The following is a 20,490-nucleotide window of genomic DNA, read 5'->3' on the forward strand; positions in this document are numbered from 1 at the left end:
ATCTCATCTGTTGCACTCTATGAATATGGATGCACTCGAGACAAACGAGTATCGTGGTGATACTGACATTAAATGTGGCTCGAGCAACGGCATTTACCAGCCTACCTGTGGATTCCGTAGGTACAATGTACCCGATGCCCAAGTGCCCAAGTTTCACAATGCGTCTGACAATCAGATGGCACTTGCAGATAACACCCAAGCGACTGTTACCTTGTAAAAAACCGATCAGCAAGTCTAAACGCGACGTGTGAACCACCCGATGGTAAGATCTACACCCAAACATCCAGTCGACGGATTTGCTTTAACCTCGACCGTATTGTACCTATAAAATGCAAATGAAGAGTAATTTCATGGTTGAGTCTATTCATTACCCGATCCTCTTTCTAGCGATAATCGCATCCTATACGAGAATTCGCGATTGGGTAAACGAAGAGGGCGGTTCGGCAGTGAATAGAGAATGTGTCGGTAATCAGGTTGAAATATGCATATCAGTGACTATAAATTGACGGTATCTGAATTAACTGGTCAGTTTTCAGAGAAAATTAATGGGATAAAATTGAAGTTTGATACAAAATGACTTTATCGTTGAACCCTGACAGTAGCAGCGGCACCATAACGATGTACAAATATAATTTGTCATTTCTTGGCGTATGGCCCTTTCAAAAGAAGGGAATACGTTACACGATCCACTTGGGACTCATCCTTCTTACTCAGGTAATATTTTATCATCTCCATTACCACCGAGATGTAAACGACCCAATGTTCCCAGGTGACGTTGGCCATACCAGAGTACATCGATTTGGCACTGAACATTGGAGACGTGGACAAAACGATCGAGAATCTCACCTGCGTCGTCACAGTGAACATGGTGATCGTCAAGCTGATCATTATGCATATTCACAGGGACAGTATGGTTTCGTGCGTGAATTTGGTGGTGGCTGATTGGGACAGGATTCAAAGCGCCGAGGCTCGCAGGACGATGAAGAGACACCGATCTTGGAGCAAGGCTGTCTTTCTCGCCGCGATGGCCTTGCTGTACGTCAGTTATGCCTTGTACATTGTCCTGGCGGTTACCGTGACGGCTACATCCAACTGCAGTGGAAGTAACGCGAATGGATCGTGCAAAATGCTTCCGATTCGAGCTAATTACGTGGTCAACACCGATTTATCACCGCTATACGAAATCGTTGTAGTCCTGCAGAGTGTCCAGGGAATGATCACATGCACTGCAAACTACGGAGTTGATACCTTTATGTTTTTCCTTACGATGCACGTTTGTGGACAGTTGGAAATTCTTCAGATTAATTTGCGCCGCTTCGTGTCAGCAGATGCTCCTCGGCCTAACATTTTAGATGCAAGAATTTTTCGAAAGAAGATACGCATCTTAAGCGAACGTCACTGCGAACTAGTTGATTTTTCCTTACATATCGAGGAAACTTTAAACGTCATCATACTTGGACTATTACTCTTCAGTTCCGTCCTGATCTGTCTAATAGGTGAGGAGACCATGGGAACTTGAGCCTTAGATGAACAGTTGTCAATTTGATGAGAACGTAACTTGAAAAACGTTATTCCATTGGAAACAGCCACTAAACTGTTTTCTTCATGTCTGTCTTCGGTATCCACCATAATATTTTAATTCAAAGATAGTCATTTTGAGAAAACTTGAGCGGATAAGAATAACTGTTAGAATGTTGTGCTGTTTGATGATAACAGATTTTCTTCTCGAGTCCTTGCAGCTACTTTTGCCAAAAACATAGTTTTTCCTGATCGGTAACTAGCTGGATAGCGATAAGATGGTGACTATGTTTCGTGTGAAGTAAAAAGTTCGATTTAACGAAGTTCTAGTTTTCAGGGTTCCGGTTCATTTTGAGCGTTGAAAACGGAGATCTGTTTGGTGCAGGAAAGTACATTTCGTACCTGACCGCGATACTGGGGCAGTTGTTCCTCTACTGCTTCGCCGGTGACTACCTTCAGAGTCAGAGTCTCGGCCTGGCTTCCGCAGCCTACGAAACTCACTGGTACAACTTGCCCCCAGATATTGCCCGCGACCTTCTCTTCGCGATGATTCGCGCCAAGAACCCGTTACGTATATCGGCGGGAAAATTCTTCTTCATGACACTCGAGAGTTTCAAGGTCATCTTGAAAACTTCAGCGTCTTACTTGTCCCTCCTCCGCGTTATCGTGGAGCGATCTGCTTACGAGCCGAAATACTTCTGACGCCGGTATTGCACTTGCAAGATTGTACTGGGCGATTGTTTCTTATTCTCGTAGTCCCGTGAATTACAGTAATCTGATCACAGTGTATTTCAAGTGATTGTAATTGATTAGTGTAGAAGATAAAACACAAGTACATTACGTCAGGTTGATATTATTTAATAAACATTTCAAAATCGAGTCATAGTTATAGCACCCAAGTGTTTCTCGTCTTATAAGTTTTGGAAAACTTGTTCCTTCTTGTTTGATAGTTGTCAAATATTTTGTGCAACACTTAAACTGTGGGAAACGTGCCTTTTTTTTCTTTATCGAGAAAATTACCCTCAGATACTACACAAAGAACATTGATTTTCAGTTCTGTAGATACGAAGTTCTGCTAATCGTTTCTATGGTTATAGATCTAAAGTTTTTATTTAACTTTCCGAAACTAAAAACTATCGAACTTCTTCAAAATTTTCCACCAACTGGTATTCGAAGGCTTTTGAAACTTTTATAAAGAATTTGATTTTCATGCTAACGGTTAGAAATTTTTTTAACCATGTTCTAGTTAGCAATCGATAACCCTAAAAAATCTCTCGAGTCACATTCTCGGCTTCGATCTTATAACAGTAATTTAAAATTCATCATCGCTAATCCTGTGATCGTTCTAAAAACCGCTGCATTAGACCTGGGTTAGAATAAAATTTTTAATATACTCACAGGTAGCGGTTAAATTGAAGATATCGAAACATATATGAAGAACACGATAACCAACAATATCACCTTCAACTCAAAGGCAACAACAACGCGCTGCATACTGAAATTACATGCAATCAAATGGTGAACTTTGAATCTTGTGATTCCATTCGTCAATTCTAGGGTCTTAAGCTGACAATGAACCGTATTGCAAGTAATATCTACCATGAATCTGAATAACCCGTGGCCATACTCTAAGTAAATGCCTTACGATTTAAGTGTAATATTACAACGGGTGCATAGAAAAACAAACATCGAGTGTACACGATTCGTGAATTCTTTTTCCACAGTCTGAAACAGGATTGTTTTAACAACAATGTTCGTTGACGCAGCAACTTTATTCATTTTCTGACATATGAAAGCTATCATACGTATTTTATATACGATGACTTCTAGATCAGAAAACTGGGGCAAAACGGGTGATTTCACTCTTAGTAGCAATACATATATGTATATCTTCCAGGGTGAAAGTGCCGCCTGATGACACCGTTTTCACGTAGGAGCGATTAGGCAATTTCATCGTGATAGAATCGCACAATTTTCAGTATAAACAAAAAAAAAAAAAAAAAAATACTCCGAGGGTAAAATGTCTTCATCTCCTAACATCTGTGTCCCGGTTAAGGCATTGCAAAGCGTGAAGCACCATCCGTTTAGCATCTGCCAGTCGTCTCGAAGCAGGACATTATACCTCGTAACGTCAGTCGACTGTGAAACAACAATCTCTGCGACTAATCTTGCGAGAGAACCGTTACACCACACGTTATTTGATATGCGACAGAAATAAAAAATGTATCGAAAGCCTGTTGAAAATTCACCTTAGGTCAACCCACGTACGAATCCGTTACAAAAATCGTAACAGAAAGTGCCGGCGGCCATTAGTTCGATGGAAATTGGATCAAATTTCTACAAACGTCGATCGTGAATTTGAATCGGTTTAGGCTGATAGGAGTATACTGATGGTTCCGTCTAATCTCAGTATTCTCCGCTTGAATTAAGTAGGGAAGTGAGCATTTGAATCGTTGCACCTCAATAATCAAATCTAAAAACTTGATTCCAGAGGTAAGACTGAATGCCATTGATCTTAATCCAGATCAGTGTAAACGAAAATATTACGGACGTTGCAAATGATGAAGATAAGCTCTATAGGGACTCCGTACTAACATGGCCAACATTTGATCACATAACGGTAACGGATCACGAAACTGATTCAGCGCATATTTTACCCTCAAACTCTAATGATATTTGAAGTGAGAACAATGTAATTTTGAAAAGACACGATGTGTTTGGCTTGGGTGCCATTTATTCAGAGTAGGGTAGAATTCAGATTTAAGTTATGTTTGAAAACAAAGATTTTCTGCGTTAATTTTTTGAATTGGCATAAAGTCTTTGCTATTTTTGATTACTGTTCACCGTATTGTATTTTCTATTTCAAATGCAATGAAAATACATTGATAAATCGTTATTTTGACTCGACATTTGAAACCAATGATCTGGAAAAAGTGAGTTTACCAATTTGCGAAACGATTTTTTTGCATGTCTACCGGTTTGGAAAGAGGAAATTCATTGTTTACTTACATTCGATATTTTGAATTTGACTAATTATTAACAATGTTAAATAAAAATCCAGTGATATATTTGTTTTGGCAACTTTTTCACAGATTTCTTTCATCCCGTGACGCCGATAGAAGGCCGAGAGTTTTTGCTACTTGTGCATGATACTAGAACGTAGTTTCACTCCAATTATCGTTTTTCTCCGTTCTTATTATTGTTCCTGGAATCTACGCCTCGCGAACAACGTAGTCCAGTCTTGTTATTAAAGTAACGATTTTTCCAGATGGATGGGTGCAGTGTATTCTAGGGAATCGCAAGAAGTTTCTAGCCCTGAAGTAAAAAGAAGCCATCCTTCGAAATTGGCCAAGAAGTCTAAGCATGGATTGAAAATTCATTAACAGTGCAAGTCTTTTCTTCCAGAGTTATTATCAGTGCAACATGATGGAAAAACACTTGAGACCGGAACGGAATACCGGAACAGTGGAACTGCCGAGTCATTCCATGGCCACGAAATATGTGGACCTGAAAAATTGGGCGTTTTATTGACGTTACAAGGTCACGGCAAGGGGGACGCATTCGTAAGGTTCTCCTCAAATTCACCGTGTCCATGTCTCGTTCAGGCTGTAAAAAGTACCAATGTGAGGTAAGAGTGATCAGCCTTGTGCCACTCGGAGTTTACTGACAAAAACTCCCTGAGTACTTTTTTACTAACAGGAAATTGGTTCAGGACCGGATTGTTGAGGAAATCACCACGCTGATCGGAAGATTTGTTTGAATTTACTTGATTGACTTTTTATGTATAAGTAAATATCGAATCATCAGAATTATTGTGTCATTAGATAAGTGAGATTTTGAGATGTGGCCATGATTGATACTGTGTACCAATGTGGTGTATCAATTGGTGGCTGTGAATTTAATAAACTTGTCCTGCAGTGAATAAAGGCGTACCCCACCATCCGGTCTGACTGTTAGTTAACTTTTTAGTACTAAAGTCCCACTCCAGCCTTAGTCCGTCCTTATAAATATGAAGTTTACTACATCACAATATTCAGTACTGATAATCTAACCAATCAGTAATTGAGTGATTAGTTAATTGGATGAAGTTGAAGTGTATAACGCGAATGAATTCGTTATCCCTTACCGTCAAATCGGTTTTAGCGTTCCTTATCAACGACCATTACAAATAGCTCAAACCATCGAAGCATTGATCCTCTGAAATCTCACTGAAAAAAATACTTGAAAAGTAGTCGCCAAGGTCCAACTTTCGTGCAAGGCCACCCTCGTCATCTTGGGGATATTAATTCTATCAAAAACTTTCTAATGGCCCCTCAAATCCAACCCGTCGATGGAGAACTGGGAGAGATCTTGAAGAATACCTTTACCAACGACTTCCGTTTTGGATACGTCACTGTCGATGGCGTCTGCTTGCCGAAATATTACGAAAAATTTGCCGAGGCCATTGAAAACTTCGAAGTACGCGATGACGATATTTGGGTCTGTAGCTTCCCAAAAACCGGTGAGGACACAAATTCATCCTATGAACATTATTTCGAATTGCAAGGGTCGAAAGCTTTCCAGTAACTCTAGCATCCCAACAGTAAACGTTTGAAACGTGGTCAGTCAAGGTCTGTTTAGCGCAAAAAATTCATCGCCATTTCTTCACATCCACAAAGACGTTTGACCCGACCTAGAAATGAACTTTTCTTCTTATTATAATAATTTGGTTACAAATTTGTCCAGGTACAACATGGACGCAGGAAATGGTCTGGTGCATAGCGAACGACTTGGACTTCGAAGGTGGCAAGGTGGTTCTCTCGGAGAGATTTCCGTTCCTGGAGTAAGTGGAACACTTCTCAAGGGGTTAGGATGGCGCGGTTTTCACTCACATCACTTTGCTTTCCAACAGTTTCACTCCTCTCTTCGACTACAGGGAGATCGCGAAACGTGTCCCGGGTCACGATCTGCCTGAGCTGGTCGTGGACAGTGTGAATTTCATCAGGAAATTGCCCAGCCCTCGTTACATCAAGACCCACCTTCCTTTCCAAATACTTCCCCGGCAGATAAGAAACGGGGAAAAGAAGCCAAAGATCATTTACGTTGCTCGCAACCCTAAGGACACATGCGTATCGTACTGTCATCACTGCAAACTGCTCGAAGGATATCGCGGCAGCTTCGACGACTTTTGCAAGCTCTTCCTCGCTGACAAAGGTATGTATAAAAGGGTGGAGGTAAGAAATGAGAAAAACCGAACATCAGAATGGCCAGAATTCCGAATTTAATAAACTCGAATAACAAATATGAGAAAACAGCTTACCTAAAATGTATTTGGTAGAGTTTTTGTTATTATCCGAACTCACTTACTTCAGAAAACGTTCAGAAATCCAAGAATTCAGAGGTGCAGAATTTCATAATGTATAGAGTCAATGTTCCAGAAAACGAATTTGTAGATAGTTTCGTATTCTCAAACGTCCAAATATTATAAAAATAAAACTTAGATTTTGGTCATCTAGAAACGGCGGAAAACTGATATCCGGAATGTAGAAGGGTCATTATTCAGAAGCGTACAATTCGGAAAGATCGGTATTCCGAAAGTAACCGTATAGATGTCTTACCACCAGAATTTCACATTCCGAGTCTATCCAACTAGTCTGTTTTGACTTGTAAATTGTTTTATATACAGAATCAAACAAATTTTTACTCAATACTTAATAAAAAAGTGAAAGACCTTAATTAAGGGGGAAAATAAGTTTAGGACTACGTTTTTTCGAGTGATTTTCATGAATTTTTTTCGCAAGAAAAAAAAATGTATATTATTCATCGAAATTTTGAGAACATCTTATACATATATTGAAGTAAATATCGTAATTTTTTTTTAAGTATTTGCTCCGAAAATGTGGAGGATATTAGCTACCACCCATGGGTGGTCCTCATCAGACGTAACTTGTTTGTGTACATTCTGGAGGTCACAGTTTTCGTCTGAAATCAATAGGGTTTAAAATTTAGTTTAAGGACATGTCTTTATTCTACACGAAATAAAGTTCCCCCAAAAAAGTTGAAAATTACATTTTTTAGAGGTGTTTAAACACAAGAGCATAATTATTGTGAGCTTCTTTTGTTTCTCGTTTTTAGTCAATTATGCACCGTTTTGGAAGCACGTGCTCGGATTTTGGGAGAAAAGGAATGACGAGAATATGCTGTTCCTAAAGTATCAGGATATGAAGGCGGTGAGTAATTCATATACACCCGGTATTGATAAAATGTTCTGTACAAAAATTGAGTGAAATTCATACAGTGTCTTTTCCAAGCGCTGAAAGCGAAAATTTTGAGTTCCTGACATACCTCCGCTTATCTGATTAACTGCTTCCTGCTTCTGATTACAAGACTGACGGATACGTGTAATTAAAAAAAAAAAAAAATAAGTAAATAAATCGATTAATTAACCGCTTCTTTTTTGGGACGATAGGATTTGCCATCTGTGATAAGAAAAACTGCCGAATTTCTCGGGAAGGTCTTGACCAATGAACAACTCACGCTTCTCACCGATCACTTGAGCTTCGCCAGCATGAAAGCGAATCCTGCGGTGAACTACGAAGACGTTATTGAATTCAACAAGGAGCTGAAGCTCATCGATTATGACGGAAAGTTCATGCGAAGTGGTACAGTTGATCAGTGGAAGGGACAGATGAGTTCCGAAGTTATAAAGCAGTTCGATGATTGGATTAACGAGAATTTGAAAGATACTGGCCTTTCGCTGTGAACCGGGAACTCCGATTCCGTGGCAAAATTTTGTAGGTATTTGTACGATTCGTGATAGTGTAGAAATATGAAAAATTTTGTTAGTTTTATCGAGGTATGAAGCATAAAAAAAAAACAAAAAAAAAAAAAAAACGGATCTTGTCAATAGTTTGGGATTATCTATATATATGTATAGAAGGAATTCAAATTTACAAAAGTTTATTCTGCTCTTGAACTATAATAGCAATAGTCGAACAAAGCAGCTATTCACACTGAGAAGTCGATGCATTGACGTCCGCATGGTTTTGGACTCTCGGCAAAAGTTGTGAACGGTTGTCTATTATCTGGCACTCCATCCGAATGAGTAATTAGTTGCATATTAATGGAATAAAAATCTATTCGAGAAATAAATGTTACTCTTTCGTTTACAACAAACGGTACGAAATGTAAATTTAAACCACAGCGTGCATTGTTGGACGAACTATCAATGAATTAACTGTGAATTACAAATTAGAGGTTTCATTAGCGATTAGAAAGAAGATCTTTCACAAAAATGTTTTTAAAACAATTCTAATTAGAGTTGACGTTTGTAATTCGAATGAATTGTATGCTGAATACCATTGTGTTTTTGAATTGAAGAACATGTATTTGAAAATTACTATTGTGCATAATTAGTAGTTTGAAAATGTTTATTTTGAAATTTTCTATTTGAACACAACTTGATTACATTTGACGACAGTCAAATTTTATGAAAAATGGTAAGACGCCGATGTTTAATTAACACTAAATTACGTTTCACATTGTATGAAAGTGTGGAATTGACAGAAGTGGTTGGACAAATTTTAAATTTACAACAAATTGTATACAAACAGTTGCAATACGCCGTAATATGGACAAAATGGACGCGACAAAGTTTTACTCAAACATTATTCGTACCAGTGACGTACGGCGTGATACGATTACGCTTAAAATCATCACTGACCTCAATAGTTTGTCTTTGCATAAAATGGGATTCAATGAGCTGCAGTTCAAGGATCATTGATAGATAAATAAATGGATGCGTTTATTGGATACAGAAATAAATACAGAATAATGAATAAGATAGAGAAATAATAATTTGAAAAAATAAACAAATTAATAAATAAACAAATCATAGGTAAATAAATAAGTAAAGAGGTTAAAACATGAGCAAAGATATAAGAGAATAGATAAAAGTAACGTAACAGTAATGAGAACAGAAGAATTTATTAATCGATTTGTCAGGTGTAAGAATAAATATATAAAACCGACATTCGCGAACGACAGAAAAGAGTAAATAATATAAAATAAAGACTTTCCGCAAATATTTGAGCATTACACTCAGAAGACGTTTAGAAAAATAAATTAAACCACGTAGACGAGTAACTAAATACACGAGTGACAGAAATGTAATAAAATAAAGAAATAAGTGAATAAATAAATAAACTGACTAGGGCGAATATTTTATCTCGTGCAATAGTAAAAAGAAGACTAGTTTACAGTAGAGGTACATTACGAAGAAGGAAATAAAATAGTATAGAATAAATTGAAATAAAATAACTATGAAATAAAGAGAAGAGACACACTACTGGATAGAATTGAACCGTAGCTGTTCGATTTTTGAGTAATGAAGATAAAGCTTGGCTAGAACGAATTGAGAGATAGTATAAACTACCGATCAAACGATTACGGTGAAAATTACGCGTGGCGTGATGCGATTACGTTCAAAATCATCACTGACCTCAATAATTCGTTCCCGAACGAAATGGGATTCAATGTAAAACGTTTGATAAAACGATTACGGTAAAACCCAGTAAAACAACCATTAAAAGAAGATTAAAAATGAGACAATCTGTTGTAATTCGCAATCTAGTGACCTTGATGTGTCTACCAAATATCGTCGTTGGCATTTCGTAGATGAATGACAATTTGTATCGTTCATGACTGATGGTGCAATCAAGAGTCAGTGGCGTCGTGCCTGTGATACGAGACACAGACGATAAATGAAGACCAGGATAATTCTGCAATCGTGTTTAAATTTTATGTGTCGTCACATTTTGAGAAAAAAACGTTTGCCGTTACAGTAAAGTAGATTCATAATAATTATCGCACATCACATTGCTTACTTCATTTTTAATCGTATCGAAAGCTGGAAAGCACGCGTTATCTCATTACTCACATTAGTTTTGCAACATGCCGCTTTGATCTTTATGACGCTTAAACGATTGCAAGCAATACGTATAATTACCGCCAGCAACAAACTCTATTTATAACATATAGTTGAAAACCTCTTTGGGGATAAAACCACTAATGATGCTACCAATCTTTCATTCATTGCAAGTCGTGACTTGATCTGCGTGGAAGCTGATTACTCTCCCGATAAATAAACGGTTGAAAAAGCTCCCGGGATTTGCGGTCAATAACTGCAAACTAATTAATTGGAGCATGAATTGACGATTAGTCTCGTCACTTCGCTTTATCATCGACAGTTACTCGATATAAATTGTTTTTCTCGTCTTCATACGAATCTCGAGTCTCGCCGAGTGCGCATTTTCTTCGTCGATCGCCATTATTTGGCCGCTTTTTCAGCGGTGAAAACGGACGTCCGTACGTCCGTATTGTTCCTGAGAATAAGTTGTTCAAGGTGTTTCGTGAAGGTGTTGAATAGTGGTAAGTCGGTGGGGATTTTTTTAAACACTACTAAATTCAGATTTGATAGGATTTGTAACCCGTTATTAACTCGACTGTGAATCGACTCGTGAATCGCAAGTTGGTTTTTTGATCCGATAGACGTTTCCCGCTTCAAGAGAGAAGCCAATATGGCACACCAATTTACTCCTGTCGGTGGCGAGCTTGGAGAACTTTTGCAAAAAACCTTCACCAACTACTTTCGAACCGCATACATAAAAGTCGATGGATGCATTTTACCAGAGAATTATAAACAGTTTGCCGATGCGATTGAAAACTTCGAGGTTCGTGATGACGACATTTGGGTTTGCAGTTACCCAAAAACCGGTAAGTCTTTATGCGCTTTAGTGTAATTAAGAAGGAAGACATTAACGTCCGGAAGAGGTGTGATTCTGATTCATTCTTCAGGTACGACGTGGACACAGGAAATGGTCTGGAGCATCGCTAATGATTTGAACTTTGAGCGTGCGAAAATACCCCTTCCTGAGAGATTTCCGTACCTCGAGTAAGTTGCTGTTAATCCATATTAAACGCCAGAAGGAATGAGTTGATATCTTTTCTCGTCCCCTTTGGTGGTTCCTGGATTTGGAAAGTGAATCATTCGAGTACAAGGGCTTGTAAAGTGCTAAGATTTCCGATGATGCAATTCGCGTGTGCAATTCTTCCAACAGATTCTCACCGATGTTCGAAAAGACTGAAATCATACGACGCAATCCAGGCATCGTAATTCCGGAATACGCTATGGACAGTCCGGGGTACGCTTCCAAGATGCCTAGTCCTCGATTCATCAAGACACACCTACCCTTCCATCTTTTGCCACGCCAGCTGAGAACCGGGGAAAAGAAACCTAAGATCTTGTACGTCGTCCGAAATCCGAAAGACACCTGCATATCATTCTATCATCACTGCAAACTCGTCGAGGGATACAACGGGACCTTTGAAGAGTTTTACACTCTTTTCCTAGGAGAGTCTGGTAAGTCTGGTAAGGGGCTGTCCGTACACTACGTTTCCAGTTTTGATCTTATTTTAATCTCCTTTCATAAACTGGTAAGGTGGTTCATGGACAACCCCTAACTTGTGGACTCATGGTTGTTACGACTTTACCGCCAAATGTCTTCACGCGGTTTGAACGTGTGACTTGGACAGCCGAGCCAAGCATCAATCTTTTCAGTTCAATACACTTTCAGATCATTACGGACCATTCTGGATGAACGTATTGGGCTACTGGAAGAACAGAAAAGAGCACAATATTCTGTGGCTGACTTATGAAGATATGAAACAGGTAAGCCATTCTCATTTCGACGCGAGTACCTTGCCGAATAACCAATTACACACTTTTCGACTGTCCAGGATTTATCTGCGGAGATTTGGCGAACGGCCATATATCTGGGCAATACTTTGAACAAGGTTCAATTGTCATTGTTGACCGAACACTTGAGCTTCGCGAGCATGAAGGCGAACCCCGCTGTGAACTACGAGGAGCTTATAGCTAAACTTCACGAAATGTCACAAGTCGAAAGGGAAGGTGTTTTCATGAGAAGCGGGACGACGGAACAGTGGAAGTCTTTCATGGCTCCAGAGCTCGTCGAACGGTTCGACGAATGGACGGAGAAGCATTTGAAGGGTACCGGACTCGCGCTGTGAAGAGACTCTGAAAATCTTAGACTTACTGATTATACGAGCTTGCAATGTTTTTCGTAACCGCATCCGGAAATCGACTGTTTTCGTTTAGGAAGAAGGGATCTGTTCAGTTATTCTTGCGCTTTTAGAGAAATAATAGATTTAATTTAGCTCCAGAATTTTCGTGGTATCAGATATATTACTCAATGTAATTACTTTCCCGTCACATTAAGATTCTTATAAACGAATCAAAGCAATCTTGATTTGTTTAACTAATTTTCTTTTCTTATAAAAATCAGACGAAAGTAAATGAGTTTCATTTTAATATGTTTCAAGTTTATTTCTAAATGATGAAATTTTGAGCTCTGCTCGAAGCCAGTCCGACCTTTTATAAAATTGAGATACCCGATTGCCTCGTGTTTTGTCACGGATCGATTTATTTCGAGTAAAACTGTAAATAATGATGAAATAATATTAAAAATTGGATACAATTAGTTATAATTTAGAAATTCCGTTCATTATCCTTTTCTTACACATATAAATTTAACACAGTTACTTTAAATTAAATTAAATTTAATCAAATCAAATCAAATCAAAATGAATTGATCAACGAAAGTATTTCCATTCGGCTCTGAATGTTTTCAGGGTATCGAGAAGAGGAAAACTTACGTACAAATGTTGAAGAAAATGAAGAATTTTTTGGTAAAAGGTGCCAAACATGTTATCACGTGACGTGACCATATTAGTTGTGCAATTTTGTGAATTTTGTGAATTTTGTGGAAATGAGGCACTTTACACGCGCTCCACAGGCTTCGAAAATCGAAACCTTCCAAGCGTATGTTGGAAAAATACAATTTTCTCCAAACGGTGGAATAAAAATATGTAACGATCGGTAAAAACGAACCAATAATCTTAATTTTTCGTCTGATTTTCATTTCTAATTCTTCGCGTGTACGTACGAATAATCTGGAAACTTGTTATTCTTCATTCTTGGATTAATTCGCAGACATTTATGCACGAGGTGCGTCCGGATTATTATACAAACAGATATTTCAAAACCGTTGATACCGTGTAAAAATATGTTTTCCGGGTGTGAAATTAAACAGTCGACTGAATGTACCTAACAGACAAATCGTGCTTGTTCAGCCGATAACTGTCGGTTTTCTGAATGTTTGAGGCACACCGATAATCGAAGGCAAAGCGGGATGTTAAGAGTGTAAAAAGTATTATCTCATTGTCAACCACGACGTTCGATACATTTTTTATTTTGTTTAAACTTTGTTATTACCTGAGCAAAGAAATTCGTGCGAAATTTGTTCGCTATCATTGGATGCTAGGCATTCGGAAAGCAATAAATAGCGTTCGTTTTCTATACGTGTTGAAATCGCTATGGATTCAGTTCAGTAGCGACGTAGGTCCGTAACCGTACATTAAGCAGCGTTGACGTAAGAAGCTCGCGAGTTATATCGAAAATTCTACTCTGAAATCTAGTCAACTAACGATTATCCGACAGGTACGTATAATAAAATAAAAAAATGTAAAATGTTTGAGTCGCGTGTGAAATGAGGAAATAAAAATAATTTCCAGCGTACGAATAACGAATGTTTGAAATATTGTTCGTTTGTAAATAATTCCAAACGTAACATGAACACGTAAGATGATTCATATTTAAAACACAATTGAACGAAATGTTACTGCCGGAATAAATAGGTGACAGTAGAAACTTGAATTTAATTCATTGAGAGGTGAACTTAGAAAGATCAATTATTTTCCAACCGGATGAGAGTTGATAAAATTTTTTTCTCACGGGTAAAACTGTGGCACTCGACTATGTACAAGAGTCCTGTTTCAGGTTTCAAATTGGAAAGCGAATGTCACAGCGGATCATAATGCTACAATACGGACTTGTGTTGATCTGGTGCATTTATGCAGGTAAACATGTATATTCTGGAATGTAAGAAACATCGTTCGATCTTATTTACATCGTTTCTTGGGCCAACTTAACACTTGGCTGGATATTTGCAGTAGACGCTGACCCCTGCATACCTCGAGAGTTCGAAAATGGAACGGTGTGCGTATGTAACGCTACTTACTGCGACAGCACCCCGGCTCACGATCTCCCAGAGATCGGTTTCTACATCCGATACACGTCGAATGAAGATGGCTTGAGACTCGACAAGACTCAGGGGGCTTTCGGCAACGTATCAACATCCGAACAGGAACTCCTTATACTTCTACGAAACATCACCTATCAAAGGATTCACGGCTTTGGTGGTTGTTTTACGGATTCGGCGTGCATCAGCATAAAATCACTCAGCGAAGATGCCCAGAAAAATTTAATGAGGTATTTCTGCTGATGACTAACATTCGATAGTTGATTTTTCGAAAACATGTCGTAGTGTTCGAAATTCCGCAGTCGCGACTTACGAATCCACGTTCACTTTATGTTTTCCAGGTCTTCGATCGTTACTCCGCGGTACCGTGTCAAAATCCCCTTCCTGATTTACAGTTCTTGAATGATTGTCATTGTAATGAATAGCTTCTGAACCTGCATTTTCTATCAATTATGATATTGTGTAAAGAAATTGTCCGACTTCACAGCTCTTACTTCAGCAGCGAAGGTAATGCGTATAATCTTGGACGTGTACCGATTGCTGGCACTGATTTCTCCACAAGGTTGTACACCTACGATGATTACTCAGGTGACTTACTGCTGAAGAATTTCAGTTTAGCAGACGAGGACCTGTATTACAAAATTCCACTGATGCAACAAGCTCTTGAAATTAGTCCGGAGCTGAAATTCATCGCGGTATCCTGGACTGCTCCACCATGGATGAAGACAAATAACGATTACATCGGTCTTGGTACGTAAATAGCATTACCAGCCTAAGATAACCCAACCAAAGAGAACTGATCCGTTAGTTGCCGTCGAAAATGATCCATATTTTTTTAGATCTTATGTATCATGGTGCACCATTTTGTTTAAGTTAGTCCTACTTCGCTCACGAGGTTTCAACCGCATGAAAACCTGTAACCAATTCTCAAAGAAACCTTTGCTTTCAGGATTTCTACTCAAAGAATACTACCAGCTGTATGCCGAATATCTCATCAAATTCTTGGATAAGTACGAAAATCACGGTTTGGAAATGTGGGCAATCTCGACTGGTAATCAACCAAACGACGCGTTCAACGACGGTTATGAATTAAACTCCCTGACGTGGCTTTCATCCACCATCGCTGAATGGGTTGCCGAAAATTTAGGTCCAACGATAAGCGAATCGAAGCACAATAAAACTTTGATCCTCGCTCTCGACGACCAGACATTTTACTTGCCTAACTTCGTTGAGGAAATGTTTGTCAATGAAACGGCTAAGAATTACACAGCTGGAATCGCCGTTCATTGGTATTACGATACGGATACTCCCTCAAGTGTGCTTCAGGAAACCCACGATCTTTTCCCTGATAAATTTCTCCTCATGACTGAGGCAGCGGTAGGTAAGTTCATGGTTACACGTGACTCGCAGTTCAGGAAATATACTGCATCATATATCTGCCATCAGCTGTGACACCCTTTTTTGACGCCCTCGTATGTATAAAATGTCATTTCAAATGAAAGACGGGAATTTCTCTCATGCCTCTTTGTGAATGGATCTTACTTAATTCCCTAATATCGGTTGCATTAATTTCATTCGAATTGCCAAGTATTTGCTCAATCTTTGATACACAAACGCTCACCATTGGATCGATTCCTTTACTTCAATAAAACAGAGAACTGATAAATATCTTGACGGAATCGAGCGTGAAGACCAAGCACATCCACTTATAGTTTCGGCTTTTAAAAAGATCAGAGCGTTCGCAATGATATTCAGTAAATAAGAATCATGTGATTCCTAACTCCCAGTATATGCTATTTGACTTTGTACCATTTATTTCAAATACTTATTCCGCAATACTCATTACTTGAAATAGAGACTACTTTTCATTTTGAATTAATATACGAAAGTATTTTCATGCAGCCCTAAATATTCTCAAAGTATCGAGAAAAGGAGAACATGTGAACAAATGTTGAAGAAAATCACAAATTTTGTGATAGAAGGTGCCAAGCATGTTTTAACTTGACGTGATTCCAGATTAGTTATCATGCACCTGACGATTCCTGACTGATGATCTTACGGTGAAATGTTTTTTGTGGACACAGCTACCAATCTGTCCAACGGCAAACTTCTTTTGGGATCTTGGGATTCAGGGGAAAAGTACATAATGGATATAATCGACGTACGTTTATCCTTGATTTTACTTCATCAGTTAAATAGTCAACTCAGAGAGCCATTGGAATCACTGCACATATTTTCCTTAAAACAATATAATTATCATTTCTATTCTTCACGGCTTCTCGGATACCCAAAGTTCAAATAAGTACCCACACAATGACGAAGTGTTCTCATTATTTGAATCGCTGAAAATTTTGTAGAATCTACGAAACTGGGTGACCGGTTGGATCGATTGGAATCTAGCTTTAAACGAAGAGGGTGGTCCCCATTGGCGCCATACTTACGTTCAGTCTTCCATAGTTGTAAATGCCGAAGCCGACGAATTCTACAAGCAGCCATTGTTCTACGCCATATCTCACTTCAGCAAATTCATACCGCGGGGTTCCGTAAGAGTGGAACTCACTCACAATCAGGTTACAAACGCCACAGTAGATTTTGTAGCCTTCGTGACGCCGGAGGATGAGACCGTTCTCGTGATCTTCAACAAGTACGTTCCAAGTTGACATACACACTTGACACAAATACACATAATCGTGGCGTTATTTGAGAATGAGTCAAAATAAAATGGTTTCTTTTTCAGGTGGTCCGAAGAAAGACAAGTGATCATTTCTGACCCAGAGCGAGGAAACATCGACTTGCAGTTATCTCCCAATTCGGTGCAAACCATCATCTACAAGTAGCGTATTGCGATGTAATCAAAGGAGTGCGGCGTGTGTGAACGCGGACGTCTGTTGAGGAAAAATTTTTAATTTTGGATCAAATTCGATACTTACAAATACATACCGCAACTATATCACTGTGAAATTTTGAGAAGATACATCAATCGATGATACGGAATGATTGTGTTTTTTGAAAAATGGTAGAATGCAAATGTTGAATTGCCAGTCAATTATCTTTTACATCATACAACAAGATCCGAGTTTACAAATTCCAATCAGTCATAAACTGGTTTGTTATCATTCTGGACTATTGTCGACCAACTCCAAAAACGTATCTGATCCTATTTTCGCGAAAGTATTTTTCGTTTCCCCAATGACTTGTGGTCAATGGTTCACGTTTTTCCACTGTGTTTATCATGACGAGTATCACATGTTTCCCACCTTCTCCGACCATTCGTTACTCATTGCTTCTATTTGCTGACTCTCCGACATTCCTTATAGTAACCTTATAGCCTCACTCCATATAACGACACTCCAGTCCATTATTTGAACGACTTACTTCCAATCCATCTTCTATCAAGTACATCATACTTTTCGAACGGTCAACCGACGAACATCCTTTCTGTTCTTCAAATAATAAACATCAATCCATTTCCAACATTCCAACAATCCGCTTCGTCTAACTACACATTCCCACTCCACGCTATCCTGAAAAATCATTTATAACACGTTCAATCATGAACCCTTTGCATCTCATTTACAGCTCCTTCTTCCATTTCCCGAGTCAAGAATACCGACGAAAACGGACCTATAAATACCCAAAACAACATCTTGGGTGAATACAGAGGCGTTAGTCAATAAAATCCCTCAATCCCGGATCATGTAAATTTATAATTGTAAGGTACAAATATTGAAAGCATTCCGTTGTCCGAGAGACAGTTTTGGTAACGTTGGTGTATTTCTCTTAACGGTTGATGAAAGTGCTCCTGAATCGAAATTTTTCGAAATCCAATAAAGCTCTGAATAATCTTCAGAAGATAAAATTTGCTTTTTTTAATACCACGTCGTGTACGATTATATCATTATTGACCATATGTTACAGTGTATGTAATACATAACTCGTAAAATAGTTGCTGAAAATATTAAATTGTTAGTTTTGTGTTTCGGCAAAGCATCGAACTCGACAGTTCAACTCAAATTGTTGTATCGCACTCTTTACCTTATCATTTCACTCGCTATTTAGAATCGTCTTCACATGTTCACTTACACTTACTTCCAATGTTTACCTTTCGGTCTGTGCCTCAAATCTTTCCGCTTGGCCGTGTCACGCTTTGAAACAGACCAGCTGTATATTTCTCACATTGTCTACACTCTCAAAATCATATCTGTGTATCGTCTGTGTATTCTCTCGATTTTGTAAAACCTCAGCTGTCGTTCTGTTCTCACACGATACCGATCGTCCGATTTATCAATCCTAAATAAAGCATATCGTCTACGGTTTAATAAAGATCATCTATCGCTAATCAATATCCCGCTTTTTTCACTCCTGTCTTTTATCGTCAACTTGCAGATACTACATCAATGATCCAGTCTCAACATCTATCTCTCTTAACAGTATGGAGTGATAAATTATCGAGATTCTTCCTCTATTGTTTCGTGATACCCCAAAAGGCTGAGAACCACGATACTTGGAAGCTGTGCTTATTGAAACAGGTGATAGAAAAAATGTCACCTATCTAATTATCTGCATAGATCATTCACTATGCGACACAATATCGGTACCTGTAGAATGGATGGCTATGATATTGGCGCATGCGCGGTTGATTTTCAAGTTTCAAGGGATTCTCCTGGTATAAGTATTATAAGAGTATTGTACGTATTTCCAAGCTGTTTAGGGTCTTCCTATCTGTCTCCTTCGAGTGTACTTTTTAAATCACGTGTATGTGTAGCCATATTTACAGAATAGATTAGATTCACAGATTGATGGAGAATTATTGGACCCAAAATAAAAAGGATTTAGATTTAGAGAATCGCAGGCAGATAAATAACAAATAAGAAATCAGTTTCATTAGAAAATGAATTCGAAAATTTATTTGTGTAATCTTTTAATTTATAAGAGCTTTGAATTCTGTAATAAAAAAATATTCCATGATTCCATAGTTATACCTGTGAGACTTTGATTGTATGAATAAATATTATACAGAAACTTCGAAGTTGATATCTCTAACCCAGTTGTATCACTGAGAGTGTATCTTGCATTCCATGTTGATGAATAATGAAATCTGAATTAGGCCCGAGAAGTAATTCCAAACCCCCTGAGATTCCTGTCTACTCTCCTTTTGAAATATCTATTGCTTTCTGGAACTGGCGCCCAACCATAAGGGGAAAACAGAGACTAGCCGGAGTGTCTCAATCTGAACTAACTGAAAAGTGTCCGAAGATTGATGTCTCGAACAGACCCTTTGGGCTCGCTAATATGTACTTTACGTAATGAATGTAACATTATTGGAATAAATAGTTGATGTTATACGTATAATCCCTGATCCCTAATCGTATGATTAATGATAGTAAATAGTATAAAATGTATTGTACAATCTAACAGTGTTACATATCATGCTTACAAATGGACCGTCACATTTTCAACTACATATTTAACATAATCTCATTTGCTTGCGAGCAGTGTTAGTCAGACTGCACTTGTCATAATGTTGCTGTGTATTTTCAAATGCTACAAACAATGAGTTAAGTTCAGAAATAATGTCTGTATTCCAGGAGAGAGAATAATGTACAATTCAGAAATAAATGAGCACGTTTATGACTTTCAGCAGTTTAAATAACTTTCTTTTATTATGTTAATGAATTACAAATAAAATATTTGCATATTTCTTAATCAGCCGCTGAGAATGCGCGAGAAGGTGTGGTTAGACCTTGCTCTTCCTTGTCATCCAATGTACTTTCTAGTTATTTGTAACTTTGATTTGAATTTCTGATTGTGT

At 38.3% G+C, this 20,490-nt stretch overlaps 4 protein-coding genes across 9 annotated transcripts; all 4 read left to right on the forward strand.

Moving 5' to 3' along the window:
• The first annotated feature begins 131 nt into the window (after nucleotides 1-131).
• On the forward strand, nucleotides 132-4,769 carry LOC124300681 (odorant receptor 13a-like). Of its 6 annotated transcripts, none has more exons than XR_006907282.1 (5): nucleotides 150-262; nucleotides 388-714; nucleotides 770-1,496; nucleotides 1,856-2,364; nucleotides 4,010-4,769. XR_006907282.1 is itself a non-coding variant. In XM_046755004.1 (5 exons), coding segments are annotated over exons 2-5 (1,035 nt in total). In that variant the 5' UTR covers nucleotides 150-262; nucleotides 388-573; the 3' UTR covers nucleotides 4,011-4,769. The 6 variants fall into 6 exon arrangements, 5 of the variants coding, with proteins under 5 accessions (XP_046610957.1, XP_046610960.1, XP_046610958.1 ...); XM_046755004.1 differs by having other exon boundaries at nucleotides 1,856-2,021; XM_046755002.1 differs by lacking the exon at nucleotides 4,010-4,769 and having other exon boundaries at nucleotides 388-461; nucleotides 530-714; nucleotides 1,856-2,519.
• A 779-nt stretch (nucleotides 4,770-5,548) lies between these two features.
• LOC124300685 (luciferin sulfotransferase-like) lies at nucleotides 5,549-8,363 on the forward strand. Its single transcript, XM_046755011.1, has 5 exons — nucleotides 5,549-6,019; nucleotides 6,244-6,340; nucleotides 6,410-6,711; nucleotides 7,633-7,727; nucleotides 7,967-8,363. Exons 1-5 carry the CDS (start codon nucleotides 5,824-5,826, stop codon nucleotides 8,258-8,260), a joined length of 984 nt encoding a protein of 327 aa, XP_046610967.1. The 5' UTR covers nucleotides 5,549-5,823; the 3' UTR covers nucleotides 8,261-8,363.
• Nucleotides 8,364-10,588: 2,225 nt separating this feature from the next.
• LOC124300684 (luciferin sulfotransferase-like) lies at nucleotides 10,589-13,050 on the forward strand. Its single transcript, XM_046755010.1, has 6 exons — nucleotides 10,589-10,926; nucleotides 11,064-11,271; nucleotides 11,353-11,449; nucleotides 11,616-11,917; nucleotides 12,132-12,226; nucleotides 12,295-13,050. The coding sequence occupies exons 2-6, from the start codon at nucleotides 11,076-11,078 to the stop codon at nucleotides 12,586-12,588; spliced, it is 984 nt and encodes a 327-aa protein (XP_046610966.1). The 5' UTR covers nucleotides 10,589-10,926; nucleotides 11,064-11,075; the 3' UTR covers nucleotides 12,589-13,050.
• A 115-nt stretch (nucleotides 13,051-13,165) lies between these two features.
• On the forward strand, nucleotides 13,166-18,537 carry LOC124300679 (lysosomal acid glucosylceramidase-like). The gene is made up of 8 exons (XM_046754997.1): nucleotides 13,166-14,077; nucleotides 14,417-14,496; nucleotides 14,590-14,908; nucleotides 15,166-15,428; nucleotides 15,628-16,059; nucleotides 16,763-16,839; nucleotides 17,036-17,322; nucleotides 17,416-18,537. The coding sequence occupies exons 2-8, from the start codon at nucleotides 14,436-14,438 to the stop codon at nucleotides 17,513-17,515; spliced, it is 1,539 nt and encodes a 512-aa protein (XP_046610953.1). The 5' UTR covers nucleotides 13,166-14,077; nucleotides 14,417-14,435; the 3' UTR covers nucleotides 17,516-18,537.
• The last annotated feature ends 1,953 nt before the right edge of the window (nucleotides 18,538-20,490 follow it).

This window comes from Neodiprion virginianus, chromosome 3 (genome assembly GCF_021901495.1).
Source record: "Neodiprion virginianus isolate iyNeoVirg1 chromosome 3, iyNeoVirg1.1, whole genome shotgun sequence".
NCBI classification, from domain to species: Eukaryota; Metazoa; Arthropoda; class Insecta; order Hymenoptera; family Diprionidae; genus Neodiprion; species Neodiprion virginianus.

What these genes read in the sequence shown, in the direction of transcription:
- LOC124300684 (XM_046755010.1), top strand. Translation starts at nt 11,076, where the DNA reads ATGGCACACCAATTTACTCCTGTCGGTGGCGAGCTTGGAGAACTTTTG. An exon ending in TTGCAGTTACCCAAAAACCG is followed by an intron (nt 11,272 to 11,352) that starts GTAAGTCTTTAT and finishes TTCATTCTTCAG; the next exon opens with GTACGACGTGGACACAGGAA. An exon ending in TCTTTTCCTAGGAGAGTCTG is followed by an intron (nt 11,918 to 12,131) that starts GTAAGTCTGGTA and finishes ATACACTTTCAG; the next exon opens with ATCATTACGGACCATTCTGG.
- LOC124300685 (XM_046755011.1), top strand. Translation starts at nt 5,824, where the DNA reads ATGGCCCCTCAAATCCAACCCGTCGATGGAGAACTGGGAGAGATCTTG. An exon ending in CTGTAGCTTCCCAAAAACCG is followed by an intron (nt 6,020 to 6,243) that starts GTGAGGACACAA and finishes AAATTTGTCCAG; the next exon opens with GTACAACATGGACGCAGGAA. An exon ending in GAGAGATTTCCGTTCCTGGA is followed by an intron (nt 6,341 to 6,409) that starts GTAAGTGGAACA and finishes GCTTTCCAACAG; the next exon opens with TTTCACTCCTCTCTTCGACT.
- LOC124300679 (XM_046754997.1), top strand. Translation starts at nt 14,436, where the DNA reads ATGTCACAGCGGATCATAATGCTACAATACGGACTTGTGTTGATCTGG. An exon ending in GATCTGGTGCATTTATGCAG is followed by an intron (nt 14,497 to 14,589) that starts GTAAACATGTAT and finishes GGATATTTGCAG; the next exon opens with TAGACGCTGACCCCTGCATA. An exon ending in TAACGATTACATCGGTCTTG is followed by an intron (nt 15,429 to 15,627) that starts GTACGTAAATAG and finishes CTTTGCTTTCAG; the next exon opens with GATTTCTACTCAAAGAATAC.
- LOC124300681 (XM_046755001.1), top strand. Translation starts at nt 574, where the DNA reads ATGACTTTATCGTTGAACCCTGACAGTAGCAGCGGCACCATAACGATG. An exon ending in GACTCATCCTTCTTACTCAG is followed by an intron (nt 715 to 769) that starts GTAATATTTTAT and finishes CAATGTTCCCAG; the next exon opens with GTGACGTTGGCCATACCAGA. An exon ending in CGTCCTGATCTGTCTAATAG is followed by an intron (nt 1,497 to 1,855) that starts GTGAGGAGACCA and finishes TCTAGTTTTCAG; the next exon opens with GGTTCCGGTTCATTTTGAGC.